This window comes from Somniosus microcephalus, chromosome 1, assembly GCF_052327205.1.
Source record: "Somniosus microcephalus isolate GS21.2 chromosome 1, FLI_Smic_1.0, whole genome shotgun sequence".
Lineage (NCBI taxonomy): Eukaryota > Metazoa > Chordata > Chondrichthyes > Squaliformes > Somniosidae > Somniosus > Somniosus microcephalus.
Genome location: NC_140987.1, coordinates 142,874,663 through 142,892,064, shown reverse-complemented (window position 1 = coordinate 142,892,064; position 17,402 = coordinate 142,874,663). Strand labels below are relative to the sequence as shown.

The 17,402-nt window shown below is 45.9% G+C and overlaps 1 protein-coding gene across 1 annotated transcript in view; it reads left to right on the top strand.

Annotated features, from left to right (window-relative positions):
- The window catches only part of LOC147124389 (transmembrane channel-like protein 2-B), a 180,794-nt gene that overhangs the window by 113,593 nt on the left and 49,799 nt on the right, over positions 1–17,402 (top strand). Inside the window, exons 9-12 of the mRNA XM_085963421.1 lie at positions 3,643–3,785; positions 4,073–4,220; positions 12,385–12,573; positions 13,799–13,978. Coding sequence (XP_085819547.1) covers positions 3,643–3,785; positions 4,073–4,220; positions 12,385–12,573; positions 13,799–13,978 — 660 coding nt within the window. The remainder of the gene's footprint in view (positions 1–3,642; positions 3,786–4,072; positions 4,221–12,384; positions 12,574–13,798; positions 13,979–17,402) is intronic.

Genomic DNA, 17,402 nt, shown 5'->3' with positions numbered 1-17,402 from the left:
CCCAATCACCCAACCTGTCCAAATCGTGCTGGAGTTTCACGACATCCTCCTAACAGCATACCCTCCCCCTCAGCTTTGTGTCGTCTGCAAATTTGGAGATATTACATCCAATTCCCTCGTCCAGATCATTAATATATATTGTGAACAGCTGGGGTCCTCGGACCGATCCTTGCGGTACCCCACTAATCATTGCCTGCCACTCGGAAAATGACCCGTTTATTCCAACTCTTTGCTTTCTGTCCGCCAACCAGTTCTCTATCCAAGTCAATACCTTGCCACCAATCCCATGTGCCTTAATTTTGCACGCTAATCTCTTATGCGGGACCTTATCGAAAGCCTTCTGAAAGTCCAAATACACCACATCCACTGGTTCTCCCTTATCTATTTTACCAGTTACATCCTCAAAAAATTCCAGTAGATTAGTCAAGCATGATTTACCTTTTGTAAATCCATGTTGACTTTGTCCGATCCAGTCACTGCTTTCCAAGTGCTCTGCTATTACATCTTTTATAATGGACTCTAGCATTTTCCCCACTACCGATGTCAAGCTTACCGGTCTATAATTCCCCGCCTTTTCTCTACCACCTTTTTTGAATAGTGGGGTAACATTAGCTACCCACCAATCCATGGGTACCGTTCCGGAGTGTATCGAGTTCTGGAAGATGACCAGCAATGCATCTACTATTTCTAGGGCCACTTCCTTAAGTACCCTGGGATGTAGATTATCAGGCCCTGGGGATTTATCGGCCTTCAGTCCCATCAATTTTCCTAACACCATTTCCCTACAAATACTGATTTCTTTCAGTCCCACCCTTTCATCAGACCCTATGTTCCCCGGCATCTCTGGGAGGTTATTTGTGTCCTCCTTTGTGAAGACAGAACCAAAATATGTATTTAGTTGGTCTGCCATTTCTTTGTTCCCCATTATAAATTCCTCCGATTCTGACTGCAAGGGACCTATGCTTGACTTCACCAATCTTTTTCTCTTCACATATCTAAAAGCTTTTACAGTCAGTTTTTATGTTCTCTGCAAGCTTACTCTCATACTCTATTTTCCCTTTCTTAATTAATCCCTTTGTCCTCCTTTGTTGAATCCTAAACTGCTCCCAATCCTCAGGATTATTGCATTTTCTGGCCAATTTATATGCCCTCTCCTTGGACCTTATGCTATCCCTAATTTCCCTTGTTAGCCACGGTTGGGTCACCTTTTTTGTTTTATTTTTATGCCAAACTGGGATGAACAAATTCTGTAGTTCATCCATTCGATCTTTGAATGTTTGCCATTGCCTATCCACCGTCAACCCTTTGAGTGCCATTCCCCAATCAATCCTACCCAACTCGCTCCTCAGACCATCATAGTTTCCTTTATTTAAATTGAGGACCCTAGTCTCCGAGTCAACTACTTCATTCTCCATCTTAATGAAGAATTCGATCATATTATGATCGGTCTGACCCAAGGGGCCTCTTACAACAAGATTGCTAATTAATCCTTTCTCGTTACATAATACCCAATCTAAGATGGCCTGATCTCTGGTTGGTTCCTCGACATATCGGTCCAGGAAACCATCCCGTAAACACTCCAGGAATTCCTCCTCCACAGTAGTGTTACTCATTTGGTTGGCCCAATCTATATGTAGATTAAAGTCACCCATGATGACTACTGTGCCCTTATTGCACGCTTCTTTAATTTCTCTTTTAATGCCATCCCCAACCTCCGCCTTACTGTTTGGAGGTCTATAAACCACTCCCACTAACGTTTTTTTCCCCTTAGTATTTCTCAATTCTACCCATACAGATTCCACCTCATCAGAGCTAATATCCTTCATTACAATTGTGTTAATCCCTTCTTTAACCAGTAATGCTACCCCACCTCCCTTTCCTTTTTGCCTATCTTTCCTGAATATCGAATACCCCTGGATGTTGAGTTCCCAGCCTTGGCCATCCTTGAGCCACGTTTCCGTAATCCCAACCAAATCGTATTTGTTTACTTCTATTTGCGCAGCCAATTCATCCACCTTATTACAAATGCTCCTCGCATTAAGACACAAAGCCTTCAGGCTTGTTTTTTTAATGCTCTTAGACCTATTAGAATTATTATTTACTGTGGCCATGTTTGATTTAAACCGTTGATTTCTCTGACTGCCACTTTTGTTTTTCTCCTTCCTATCTTTTGCTTTTATCCTTGTTTCCCTTTCCTCTGTCTCCCTGCTCAGGTTCCCAACCCCCTGCCATTTTAGTTTAAACCCTCCCCCACAGCACTAGCAAACACTCCCCCTAGGACATTGGTTCCAGCCCTGCCCAGGTGCAAACCGTCCGGTTTGAACTGGTCCCACCTCCCCCAGAACCGGTTCCAATGTCCCAGGAACTTGAATCCCTCCCCCTGGCACCATTCCTCTAGCCATGTATTCATCTGAAGTATCCTTCTATTTCTACTCTGCCTAGCACGTGGCACTGGTAGCAATCCTGGGATTACTACCTTTGAGGTCCTGTTTTTTAATTTATCTCCTAACTCCCTATACTCCGCTTTTAGGACTTCATCCCGCTTTTTACCTATATCGTTGGTGCCTATATGCACCACGACAACTGGCTGTTCACCCTCCCCTTCCAAGATGTTCTGGAGTCGCTCGGAGACATCCTTGACCCTTGCACCAGGGAGGCATCACACCATCCTGGAGTCTCGTTTGCGGCCACAGAAACGCCTATCTATTCCCCTTACAATTGAATCCCCTATTACTATAGCTCTACCCCTCTTTTTCCTCCCATTCTGTGCAGCAGAGCCACCCCTGGTGCCAGGAAGTTGGCTGCTGCTGCCTTCCTCTGATAAGTCACCCCCCCAACAGTACTCAATGTGGTGTATCTGCTGGAGAGGGGGATGGCCACAGGGGACCCCTGCACTACCTGCCTGCACCTAGTAATCTGCCTGTTGGTCACCCGTTCCCTTTCTTCCTGTCCAACCTCTACCTGCGGTGTGTCCAACTCCGTAAATGTGCTATTCACGTTGTCCTGAGCATCGTGAACGCTCCAGTATGTGTCCAATCGCAGCTCCAGCGCCGCAATGCGGTCTGTCAGTAGCTGCAGCTGGATGCACTTCCTGCACATGTAGTTGTCAGGGACACAGGAAGTGTCCCTGAGTTCCCACATATCGCAGGAGGAGCAGATCACGGGGCCCGGCTGTCCTGCCATGACTTACCCTTTAATTAATTGAATTTAAATTAAATCAATCAATCCCACTAATTACACTACAGTTAACTGGTTTACCAACAGTCCCTGCTACACCAGAGAGACCTTAGAAACTATAAACCAGAGTTAAAGTTTAAAAAAAAAGAGAAATACTCACCAACCAAATACTCACCAACCAATCACTTACCTGCATCCTGGTGACGTCACACTTTGATTACTTTTTACCTCTCTCCCCTGCTGTTGAACTGCTATGCTGCTCCTGACTCACTGCCACCGGTTTGAACTGCCGCCGATGCTGTGTTCCCACACAGGCCCGCTCTAGTCGGGCTGCTCCTGACTCACTGCCACCGGTTTGAACTGCCGCCGATGCTGTGTTCCCACACAGGCCCGCTTTAGTCGGGTTGCTCCTTCTGTGCCGTTCTGACTCCATGACTGAAAAATCAATACTTTTGTATTTTACAGGGATATATAAAGTACTCCGCTCTTTTTTATGGATATTACAACAATCAGCGAATGATTGGTGTTTTCAAGTATAGGTTACCATTGTCTTATTTCATGGTTGGCGTGGGCTCCTTTGGCTATAGTCTCATGGTTGTGATTAGAACGTGAGTATTGAATAAACTGTTGAGAGAATGTTTAGATTATTGTGTAGCTGTTACCGAATTCATCTAGGAATATGACAAAGCAGCCATTGTATAGAAACTAATGGATAAATTATTACAGGGCCGTTGTAATCAAAGGGTTCAAGTGACATTGTACACCATGAAATGTGAGCTATTCATAACTGTCACCTGAATCCTGAGCTGATGTTTCAAATCTGCACTTGTGTTTATATTTAGAAAACACTAGTTAAAACTCATTCCTGTTTAATGACAATATTAATCCTGTATAGAATGGCGAGAAATGCGAATGAAAGTGGAGTTGATGGAGATGATGGAGATTTCAACTTTAGCTGGAAAATGTTTACCAGTTGGGATTACCTAATTGGAAATCCTGAAACAGCCGATAACAAGTTTGCATCCATTACAACTAGCTTTAAGGTAAATTTAGAGCTCTGGCAAATTAAGTCATTATTATTCATCTGCATGTTGACTTTTTACTAAGAGTTCAGTTTTGAAAATCATCTCAATTTGGGTGTTCCAACCACCCCCCTGCCCCACCCACCATGGAAATTAAGGAAATTGTTGTCTTTTCAGTGATGGGCCTTCTCCTTGAACCACTGCAGTCTTGGGGTGATTGCTCTCCCACAAAGGTGTTAATTGGGAACTCCAGGATATTCAATCAGCAGCGATGAAGGAATGGCAGTAGATATCAGGTTGGGGTGTGACTTAGAGGTGATAGTTTTCCATGACATTGCTGCTGTTGTCCTTCTTGGTGGTAGAGATCACAGAGGATGGAGGTGCTGTTAAAGTAACCTTGGTGAGTTACACTGCAGTGCATCCTTTACATATGCAGCTACAGCTGGTGGTGGAGAAGGGTGTATATTGATTCCAGTGGAAGAGCCACCAGTCAAGTGAACTGCTCTGTCTTGGATGGTGTTAAGCCTCTTGAGTATTGCACCTATCCAGGAAAGTGGTACAAACTTCACATTCCTGAATTAAGCCATTTAAATGATGGAGAGGCTTTGAGGGGTCACGAGGTGAGTCACTCATCGCAGATTATCCAGCCTCTGCCCTGATCTTGTAGCCAATGTATTAATATGGTTGTGTAGTCGTTCGTGTAGATCGCCACTAAATAAGAGAGTTTGACTTCGACGAACTATTAACAAGTTGTTTATTTACAGGAACAGACTAATTACAGCAGGTAAGATAGTAGGTAAGATGGCTGACTGTAGGAGCACCGTGGTGTAGGTCTTGTCCCAGCGGGGACTCCACGAGGACTGAGTTCGCAGTCCTGTGGGGAGCATGATGATGTCATCGCGTTTGTGTTGTGACGTCATCACGTTGTTTGCGTTTCCCGCGCTTAGGGCATCTCGTGATGTGCGTCGTTGCGTCGCTGGCCGTTGAGGCCGAAGTCGCAAGGCCGGGCTGTGCCGGTGCTTGCTGCAGGAGCGGAAGATTGCGTCGCTCCTGTCGGCTGGCCATTGAGGCCGAAGACGCTGGGCCGGGCTGTGCTGGCGCACGCACATCACGTCGTACGTGACGTGACGTCAGCGCGCTAGGGCGCGTCTTAAAGGGGAAACGGCCCCAACAAGTAAGTTATACATACAGTAAGGTAAGTTAAAGGGAATTATGTATATCTTTATGTAAGGTACAACCAGTGGTACCGCCACATAGGCCCCCCCAGAATTCGCTTTAACGAAAGTCCAAGGATGAGATGGTCTGACGAGCTGGTGGTCACGGCGGTCGTGCTGTCTCGACTTGGTAGGCGAGGTATGAAGATGCTGCTTGTGAGCGGATCCTTACGCGCGTCGTGGCGAATAAAACGTATCCATCAGGCGAAGGACCGTGGAGACGTGCGAAACAGCAGGCCTTGTCAGAGTGACGGGCAGGTTGGGCGGACGCGGGTAATGTCTCCGTTGATGTTGAAACAAGTCCTTGTTCCGACAAACTCTGCAGGAATGCCAAACGAGCGATCCAGAAGGACTTGACAGGCGAGGTCGGTGAACTCGCCGACAGGTGAGCGAAACCTTCGGGAGGCTGGAACGCACGGAACGGTGCATGCCATAGTGCTACGACGATAACACAACGGAGGGTGAAGAGTTGCTGCGTTGATCAGTGATCGGTGAGGCCAGCAACTTTCACGTGGCTGATCGCGGCTGCAGGATGCCCGTTGGACCCGTCCTCTGTGTGCAGCTTCAGTAGACGTTTGCGTTTGCTAAAGGGAAAACTGGATAAAGGGCAGCAACGGTCCAGGTTGTTGTTGCTTTCGGGCGGGGTAAACTCTGCCTGGAGGGCGGCAACACTTGAAACTGTTGTAGATTTAGGAGAAAACAGCCGGGAGGGCGGCACGCTTTTGTTCACGCCGAATCGTGTAGTAGGTAACACAACCAGCAGGCTGAAGGGCTGGTGCATCGTCGGCGGAGAAGGGGTCGTCGTTTCGCATGAGGGATGGGTCGTCGTGGTTTGCGAGGGATGGGTCCTCGTGTGCGAGGAGTGCGTCCTCGTGTTTCGCGGGGGTGAGTCCTTGTGGTATCCCCGCGGGGCGTGCTCCGATCTTGTGGGCCCGAACATGCTGTACCCCGCGCTTGGAGAGATGTATACTTGCTGTTGCTTTGGACATAGAGGCGGACGATCCGTGTGGCGGTAGAAGAGTCGAATACGGAGACCGTGAGCATGTGCGTGGTCTGTGCCGCATCGATGTTCTCGGCGAACAGGGCTTCTACCTTCATAAAGCACGAGGGAGACCGTGGCTCCCTGGATTGCGGTAGCGACAGCGGAACGGCTGATGCTTCCATAGCGTGCTTCGTTTGTGAAAGACGTTCACAAACCCACCAATTGTAGCGCTGGTGGATGACGGTTGCCATTGGTCGTGCTCTACCTCTGTGAGATCGTTCGTGAAAAATGGGCTCACCTCCAAGCTGCGATTCCGTTGCGAATACGTACGCAAAGACGGGGTCGCTTTTGGTGGAATCGATGTTAGGCGGTTGCTGTTCCGTGGTTGTTCGTCAGTTGTGCGTTGGTCGTCTTGAGGGAAGACGAGGCTCAGGCGCGCGTTGCTACCGTGAAAATCGTTCACGGATACGGGTTCACCAATTGTAGCGTTGGAATTGATGAGCTCCTGTACTCACGTCGTTGGGTCACCAATGTAGCGGTTCGTGTAGATCGCCACTAAATAAGAGAGTTTGACTTCGACGAACTATTAACAAGTTGTTTATTTACAGGAACAGACTAATTACAGCAGGTAAGATGGCTGACTGTAGGAGCACCGTGGTGTAGGTCTTGTCCCAGCGGGGACTCCACGAGGACTGAGTTCGCAGTCCTGTGGGGAGCATGATGACGTCATCGCGTTTGTGTTGTGATGTCATCACGTTGTTCGCGTTTCCCGCGCTTAGGGCATCTCGTGATGCGCGTCGTTGCGTCGCTGGCCATTGAGGCTGAAGTCGCGAGGCCGGGCTGTGCCGGTGCTTGCTGCAGGAGCGGAAGATCGCGTCGCTCCTGTCGGCTGGCCGTTGAGGCCGAAGACGCTAGGCCGGGCTGTGCTGGCGCACGCACATCACGTCGTACGTGACGTGATGTCAGCGCGCTAGGGCGCGTCTTAAAGGGGCAACGGCCCCAACAAGTAAGTTATACATACAGTAAGGTAAGTTAAAGGGAATTCACAGAATCACAGAAACCCCACAGTGCAGATAGAGGCCATTTTGGCCCATCGAGCCTGCACCGACACATATTCCACCCGATCCCCGTAACCCCTGCACCAACACATATCCCACCCTATCCCCGTAACCCCATGTATTTAATCCCCCTAACACTAAGGGTCAATTTATCATAGCCAATCAACCTAACCTGCACATCTTTGGACTGTGGGAGGAAACCGGAGCACCCGGAGAAAACCCATGCAAACATGGGGAGAATGTGCAAACTCCACACAGACAGTCACCCGAGGCCGGATTCGAACCCGGGTCCCTGGCGCTGTGAGGCAACAGTGCTAACCACTATGCCTATATCTTTATGTAAGGTACAACCAGTGGTACCGCCACAGTTGGTTCATTTCAGCTGCTGGTCACTGGTAACCCCAAGATATTGATGGTGGGGTTCTCAGCGATAGTGGCACTGTCAAGAGGAGATGACTAGGCTTTCTCCTGTTTGAGTTGCCAATTGTCAGCCGAAACCTGGATGTTATCAGTGTGCTTAAAATGCAATACACTGCATTAAGAATGATTTAAATCTGGATGGCATTCTGATATTATTTCATTTTATTTTAAATAAACTTGGTTAAATATAAAAAGTTAATGGCCTGGAATTTGCAGCCGGAGGTGTACCTCCAGAGTATGCCTCCGACCCGCTAAAAATGTACGAACTTACCTTCAGGCTCCCAGGCTGTGGAGAGTTCAGGTCCTGGGCCTCCATGCGTACGCCTGCATAAAGGCCCACAGATCCCAGGGCCACAGGCGGTTCAGAAGCACCCCTGGGATCATGTGGGTCAGGTCATCCAATCAGAAAGGAGGATTCCATTTACAAATGGAATCCCCATAAACCATATTAGGAATCCTGGCGTTTTAAACAGTTTAGACAATGCAATAAAAATAAATGTTCTCATTTTCAAATTTAATTTAAATCCCATTCAATAAAGCAAATACAATAAAAATTTAATTTTTTGAAAAATAATTTAAAACATTTTAATCAGGGCCAAAATTTGCATAAGCTAATTTTAAGTGTTTGTGCATAATTTTTTATTTTAACATCTTTAATTTAAGATTTATATTAACCCTTATGCTGGTGAAAGCAGGCTTTATGCCTGCTTTTACCAGGTTATAAGGGTTTTGTGGGCATTTGCTGGGCCCCAGTTGTGCAAATAGCTCAACTCTGCGCCAGAGGAAGTGATTTCTCAGTCGGTGTGGATGATCTGTCAAGGCAAAACTTGACAGATCCTAAGTTCCGGGTTTTCTCGCATGCGGAAACCCGGAACTTGCGAGGCCTTTCTGAAGGCTCAGCATACGCCATCATCAGGACCGCAAATTCCAGGCCATTAATATCTTCTGGCAATATTATATATTTACTAGTTGACCTCCTGTGGTGGTGTAGACAGAGCGTTAAGAAGACATAGTGCAGGATGCAGGCCAAGCAGGATTAGAGAGTGGAGGGATAATTAGACGAGAAGGGGAGGGGGAAGTAAGCGTTCCTAACTGCACCTGGGAGCTTGCCACGGGAGGTGGGGGGGTTCAGCAGGGAATGTTAACTGCTTTGGACACCCGATGCCTACAGCAGCTTAAAGTGTTTGGTAGCCTCATGAAGAATTTGAAACAAAAATAATTGGTGCAATGAAGTGGCAAAATCTACCAATGTGGAATTGCCACTCCATTGTGCCTCTGTTGATTGGTCATCCTTACTCATGTCTTTATATGTTGAATGTTGTTACAAGTCTCCTCGCAGTGTTGGATGTCTGTTGAATGCTGGCATTGTTAGCATCTACTGTTGTTAAAACAATAATGATGAAAAGTCGCAACACATGAGGGGAGACTTTTCTGGATCTGTGCTTAGGCGCACTCAATCTCCTGGGCACAGTGACTATTGGAAAAACGGGTGGTCTGCTGGCTTATAAAGGAACCTGTCTGATTTACCTATTTCTAAATTAATGTTCCTGGGCACAGGAAAATCTCTCTTGTGATGCCACTCCATTATTATTAACAAGCCCATCTGGGTCGGGAGTTTCCTCTGCATTTGCACCAGCGATGCATGTATTCTGGGCGCAAACCAATTACGTGGCTTAAAAGCTCGCAGAATTTTAGGTGTGAGCTAGTTACCGCACAATATAATACGCCCAAGTCTCCGCGATCTTTTACGGGTGTCTGTCAATCCCCACTGCCTCCACCCCCCCCCCCCCCAACAATTCTGAAATGTTAGTATCTTCCAATTGCTCTTGGCCAACAGTGCTATCAAGTGGCACTTACTCACCAATAACCTGCTCACCCAATGCTCAGTTTGGGTTCTGCCAGGACCACTCGGTTCAAGATCTCATTACAGCCTTGGACCAAACATGGACAAAAGAGCTGAATTCCAGAGGTGAGGTGAGAGTGACTGCCCTAGACATCAAGGCAGCATTTGACCGAGTCTGGCATCAAGGAGCTGCTTTATATATCGGCGCTGGAAACGAGTCAGCGGTGACGTCTTCAGACCCGTTCCATTTAATTGGGCCAGGAAATGCGCATTACTGCTTTAAGTGGAGCCATTAAGTTAAAGTTGCACTGAACGACGTGCTGAGCAAAATATCGCATTCCCGATCCACTACGCGGCTAGCACGCACCTGACCTGACTCCAAGGTAAAAATTCCGGCCATGGTGTGGGTTCAGTGCTTTTACTTTGGTCCCAATTATTTGTGCTGATTTCCGCCCATTTTAAATACTTGGGCGTAACTTGACATCGGCAAAATGGGTGCAATTTCAAGTCTAGCTTCTAGATTGCACACACTGAGGAAACTCCAGGCCCTGATGCCTGCTATCATTCCTGGCAGCAATATACTTGTTTCACAGAAATGGACTAGGATATGGCATTATGCAATCTTGTCTAATTTCCTCCCCCATCTGCCCCATTGCAGCAGCAAAGCAGCAATTTAAGAGGAGGCAAATCCTTTATCAGGATGCAGCTATAATTTGTAATTGTGAAATTACAAATTTAAGGACAGAATTAATTTCTTACTAAATTAAATTTCCTGTAATTTTCCATGTCCTTTCCACAATTCGCTATCCCTTCTCCAAATTTTTGGCATCCCATATTGAGACACCTTGCTAGATATTGCTGTAGTCTGTGAATGAAAACTGTTCCTGCAGGTTACTTTATATTCTTAATATCATAGAATGATACAGCATAGAAGGAGACCATTCGGCCCATCATGCCTGCTCGACTCTTCAAGAGCTATCCAATTAGTTCCACTCCCCTGCTCCTTCCCAATAGCCCTGCAATTTTCCCACTTCAAATTTTTTAGCCAATTACTATTTGAAAGTTATTATTGAATCTGCTTCCACCACCTTTTCAGGCACCGCATGCCAGATCATAACAACTCACTGCATAAATTATTTTTCCTCATGTTGCCTTTGATTCTTTTGCCAATTACCTTAAATCTGTGTCCTCTGGCTACTGAACTTTCTGCCACTGGAAACAGTTACTCCTTATTTACTCTATCAAAACCCTTCATGATTTTGAACACCGCTATCAAATCTCTTAACCCTCTCTGCTCTAAGGAAAGCAACCCCAGTTTCTCTAAACGTTGACTCTATTTCTCTCTCCACGGATGTTGCCTGGCCTGCTGAGTTTTTCCAGCATTTTCTGTTGTTATTCCAGTTTCTCTAATCTCTCCAAGTAACTGAAGTCTTTCATCCTTGGTACCATTCTAGTAAATCTCTTCTGCACCCTCTTGACATCCTTCTTAAAGTGCGGTACCCAGAGTTGGCCAGAATACTCCAGCTGGGGCCTAACCAGTGTTTTATAAAAGTTTAGCATAACTTCCTTGTTTTTGTGCCCTATTCTTCTATTAGTAAAGTCCAGGATTCTGTATGCCTTTTTAACAGCCTTCTCAACCTGTCCTGCCACCTTCAAAGATTAGTGTAAATACACCCCCAGGCCCCTGTTCCTGCACCCTCTTTAAAATTGTAGCATTTAGTTTATATTGTCTCTCCTCATTCTTTCTATCAAAATGAATCACATCACACTTTTGTGTTAAATTTTATCTGCCATGTGTCCACCCATTTCATCAGTCTGTCTACGTCCTCCTGGAGTTAGTTACCATCCTCTTCACTGTTTACTATATTTTTGAGTTTCATGTCATCTGCAAACTTTGAGATTATGCCATATATACCCAAGTCCAGGTAATTAATATATATCAAAAAGAGCAATAGTCACAACGACGACCCCTGGGGAACACCACTGCACACTCTGTCTGTAGGACCTCAACCCTTTTCCTACCTATCTCATTGGTTCCAACATGGACCACGACTTCTGGCTGTTCCCCTTCCCCCCCACAAAATGTTCAGTGATGTCCTATATCCTGGCACGAGGGAAGCAAGACACCATGCGGGACTCACGCCCGCCGTTGCAGAAACGCCTCTCTATCCCCCCTGACTATTGAACCCCTATGATAACTGCATTTCTAAACTTCACTGTGTTCGCCCCCACCACCCCATACAGACATTTGCCCCACAGTGCCGTGGATGTACTCTAGACTGTACTACCCCGAGGTGCTGTCACCCTTACCAGTATTCAGTACTGAAAACCTGTTTGAGAGTGCCACACTCCTGGAGGATCAATGCACTGCCTACCTCTTCCTACCCTGCAGGGTGGCCACCCACTTGCTACCCTCCTGAACTCTCTGTGGCTGTGGGGTGACCACCTCCTGGAACGTGTGATCCAGGAAATTCTCAGACTACCCTGCACCCTGCAGTGACTCCAGTCACTCGCCAAGCTCAGAAACCCTGTATTCACTGAGAATTATAGAAGTGAACAAATGATTTGCTTAGAAAAGTAATCCATGCAGTTTTACTAATGTTACACCCATTCATAAGCAGTTATTTTATATATTTATTATATATATATAAATATATTATTTTGTCAGGAATCCATTGTGGATGAAGAGGAAAACCAAAAAGATGAAAATGTTCACCTACGGAGATTTCTCATTATTTTGGCCAATTTTCTTATATCTTGTTGTCTTGCTGGAAGTGGCTATCTCATTTTTTATGTTGTGAAAAAGTCCCAGACATATACATCATTGGGAGAGTTAACATGGTATCAGAAAAATGAGGTGAGTGTTCTTTTGTAACTACTGTCATAAAATGAAAAGAATAATTCGACACACAAATTCACGCTTTTCTTTAAAAAAAAAGTCATGTTAATTTTGTAAATAGACATTGGCCTAGAAATTTGTCTCGGGCGGTGCTACAAAACAGGCGGTATCGGATTGGCCGCCCGTTCTACGCAGCGCCTGATATTCCGTTCTATTGCAGTCAACGGAACTGAAAAGCAGCTGCTGTGTATAACGGCCGGCCGATCTGATACAGCACCGCCCGAGACAAATTTCTAGCCCATTGTTTCATTTTGAACTTCTATTTCACAGTGGAACATGACAGCTTCTAATTTTTGTTAACAAAGTTAATCTGTATTATACTTAGACGATATGTATTGCGTGCATTTCCTGTCATAGTTCTAGTGTTGTCCTTCTCTATCATATTTACCTACAGCGAAAGTTATTATTCACTAGTTAATCTTTTGTGATGTTGCACGCAGTAAGGCAGAGAATATGTTCACAATCTTAATCATTTCTGATCGACCTGTGTTACTGTTTCTCCTCTATTGCTTCTGTCTGTCTTTTTTTCTTCTCTCCCCTCAGCTCTTTTTGCTTATCTCTCAGTCCCCTTCTGCTTCTCTCTCTCTCTTGATTTTCCTGCCATTTCAACCCTCTAAGTGATTGGTTAAGTATTTCCAAAGATAAAAATTGTATATAATAAAATCCTAGAAAAATTAAGAGCCTGTTAAGTACTCTGCTCCTCTGCTGCATAGAAAGGAGTATCCTGTGCCTCTTGGTTATGTAGCTCACTGAGGACCTAGTTCAGTGGCAAAATACAAAGGATTTCTATCGACTTTAGAGACTTTCTGACCTAAAAGTCTGTTGAACTTAGCAGACCTAATTGTAGTATCGAGAACAATTTCTACATTTGGGTCAACAATTCTGATCCTAATTCCTGTAGCTACAATATCACCTTTGGTGAACTCTGATTTCTTCTACTTTCATTGCAGCTCCATAATCACAATTTTGTATCTGCATCTTTTAAATAGCTATAGGACAATCATTTTATATTATTATGTGATTTGTTCTCTCATATATGGATCAATTCACAAGAGTTGTGCGGTTAGTGATTTTGGCTGTATTCAACATAAATTCTGTGATCAAATTGCATTTGCAGTCATCATGCAAATAGTTGGAAATAAACAGTAGCGATAACTTTCTATTCACTTTGTTCTTTTTGCAGATTGATCTAGTTATGGCATTGTTGGGAATGTTTGTTCCTCCACTGTTTGAAACCATTGCTGCTCTGGAAAATTACCATCCCCGTATTGCGTTGAAGTGGCAGTTGTGGCGAATGTTTGCTCTTTTCCTTGGTAATCTGTATACGTTCCTGTTGGCTCTTATTGATCAAGTCAATGCACAGGTGAGATAGTCTCATTGTTACTATACTACTTGCTTTGGTATATCTTTGTTTCTAGGTGATTTTGAACTGGTTAGCCATGTTTTTAAGCTCCGTTAGCAGCCTTTGCCGAGGCTGAAGATTAAGTAGTGATGAATAAAAATGAATAGAAAGAAAACCCTGTCTGCTGTAAAAACACAGCTGACAAGTACAATTCTGCATGTTGGCAGCAGCTGTGTCTTTATAGCAGATGGAACAACTCTACATCTGGCTCTCCGCTGATACAGACAGTTCTCCATATCTGTTGCCAGGTAGGTACGACAATGCTTTCAAATATGGTTGGTGGCATCTCGGTGGATGCAGCCAATCAGGTTTTGCGAGCTGATGATCACCCAAGAATGGCTCTTTTTGTGTAGTACCACATAAAGAATGATTTGCTGCAATTGGGGTGCTTCTGAAGAAACATCAGCAAAATGGCTAACACACCTGTGCTCTCGGGCCTGCTGTCACAACCTACCTTGAGTATTGAAGCGTCTGCATGCACTAATTGTAGGCCAAAGCAAGGTTCAGTCAGCACTGCCTACAGATGCAGGTGTGCAGATACCAGTCACCTGATGAAATCATGCCCATACTACTCCCTGGCTGATATTCCAGATCCCCCCTGTGGCTGCCTGAAATAAACTGGTGCTATAAAAGTTGAGTGCGGTTATCACCTTTCTAGCCACAGACACAGCAATAGTTTCAAAGACAGCATAAAACATTAACACCTCCTCAGCATTCTTCCATGTGGCATGATTATGGATTTTTTTACTTTAGCATTTGTTTGGTTTTCAACACTCACAATCTTTATATTCAAAAAACCCATATATGCTGCCTTCATGAAGGGAAAAATAAAAATTGCATATGCAGGGCTATCACAATATTTAGGGATCAGGAAAATAAAATATGTGTACTGGGGCCGAATTTCCCTGACTTCTGCATAAAAATGATGCACTTGTGGTGGGCAGGACTGAATTACACTGTAACAATATCCACACCTTCTATTACGGTGGGCAGAACTTGTATGGCACTCCATACCAGCCCTAAAAAGCCTCCTGGGGAAATTTGGGGCCTCTGTTCACTTTTTTAATCAACAAAGTTGCAATGTCAGTATTGAGCAAGTGTAGGTGGCTTGCCTTGGTGGTTCGAATCACCCCTCCTACTTAGTTCTATACAACAGGAATTACGGTGAACAGAATTGGGACACAGACAAGCTTTGCAGACTCAACCGTGTGGTGTTTAATAAGCATGATGTGGAGATGCCGGTGTTGGACTGGGGTGGACAAATGTAGGAAGTCACACAACACCAGGTTATAGTCCAACAGCTTTATTTGAAATCACAAGCTTTCGGAACGCTGCTCCTTCGTCAGGTGATGTGAAGAGAAGTATACAGGCACAGCATATATAGTCAGAGAAAACTGCCAGATGATTACAGGTAATCTTTCTAACTGCCCTTTATCACACCTCGGCAGAGAGATAATCACAGCAATCAAAGGTGTGAATGGTGCCTAAACAGGTCAGTCAGGAAAACATTACATCAAAGAACAATGAGGTGGGGTCACAAGGGGTCAAATGTTGCAGATGCTGGGGTCTGTATGAAAAACAGGAAAAAAAAACTTTGCTGGAAATCACAGCAGGTCCGGCCGCATCTGTGCAGAGAGAACAAGCCAACGACAACTCGAGTCTGGATGACTCTATGTCAGGTGGGGTTACATGTAGCGTGACATGAACCCAAGATCCCGGTTGAGGCCGTCCTCATGAGTGCGGAACTTGGCTATCAGTTTCTGCTCGACGATTTTGCGTTGTCGTGTGTCTCGAAGGCCGCCTTGGAGAATGCTTACCCGAAGATCGGAGGCTGAATGTCCTTGACTGCTGAAGTGTTCCCCGACTGGGAGGGAACACTCCTGCCTGGCGATTGCTGTGCGGTGTCCGTTCATCCGTTGTCGCAGTGTCTGCATGGTCTCGCCGATGTACCATGCTCCAGGGCATCCTTTCCTGCAACGTATGAGGTAGACAACGTTGGCCGAGTCACATGAGTATGTACCATGTAACTGGTGGGTGGTGTCCTCATGTGTGTTGGTATCTGTGTTGATGATCTGGCATGTCTTGCAGAGGTTGCCGTGGCAGGGTTGTGTGGTGGCGTGGTCGCTGTTCTCCTGAAAGCTGGGTAATTTGCTGCGAACGATGGTCTGTTTGAGGTTAGGCGGCTGTTTGAAGGCGAGTAGTGGAGGCATGGGGATGGCCTTAGCGAGGTGTTCGTCGTCGTCGATGACATGTTGAAGGCTGCGGAGAACATGGCGTAGTTTCTCCGCTCCGGGGAAGTACTGGACGATGAAGGGTACTCTGTTGGTTGTGTCCCGTGTTTGTCTTCTGAGGAGGTCTATGCGATTTTTCGCTGTGGCCCGTTGGAACTGTCGATCGACGAGTCGAGCATCATATCCCGTTCTTACGAGGGCATCTTTCAGCGTCTGTAGGTGTCCATCGCGTTCCTCCTCGTCTGAGCAGATCCTGTGTATTCGCAGGGCTTGTCCATAGGGGATGGCTTCTTTAACATGGTTAGGGTGGAAGCTGGAGAAGTGGAGCATCATGAGGTTGTCCGTGGGCTTGCGGTAGAGTGAAGTGCTGAGGTGTCCGTCTTTGATGGAGATTCGCGTGTCCAAGAATGAAACCGATTCTGAGGAGTAGTCCATGGTGAGTTTGATGGTGGGATGGAACTTGTTGATGTGCATCGTGTAGTCGTGTTTAATAAGGTAACACACACACCCGCCTCCAGTACGTAAAATTCCTGGTGGCGTAACACAAACAGTACAATGATACAACTTGGCCCGTTGAACAGGCCACTGTCTCATATTAAATCGCCTAAAATCACACTGTGTTGCATACAGAGTATAAAATACACACACAACCTCCCCACTAAACCCCTCTGGCTTGGTTGGTGCACACAACACCCCCTCACACAGTACCGGCGGTCTTAAGGATGCGTGGGCTTGGACGATGCTCACCCCGATTGTCCGTTTTCTTGCTCGCTGCTCCCCTGTGTAGAACATGTCTCCTGGTTCCGTATCGCCGATGCAGTATCCAAGTCCCAGTTTTGAGGTTTGTTCCTACAGTCGAAGAGCAAGGCGAGGCTCTTGTCACTCGTGGTGGCTTCGAGCAAGCGCGAGAGAGAGAAAAAAAGAGAAATGGCCAAAGCTGCCTTCTCTATATCCTAAAAGTTCACTCAGGTCTGTGTAGTTGCAGTGATGTCTTTTTAATCGCCCTTCTTTGTCTTCTTTGTCTGGTTTCCCACCTTTCGGGGCTCTCCCATTTAGGTGCTGGTGTTAATGGCAGATGATGGGCCGCACTTCTCACCTGATCCTGGGTTAAGTGGCTTCCCATTAATTTACAATGGCCCTCTTTTGTCCGGTTC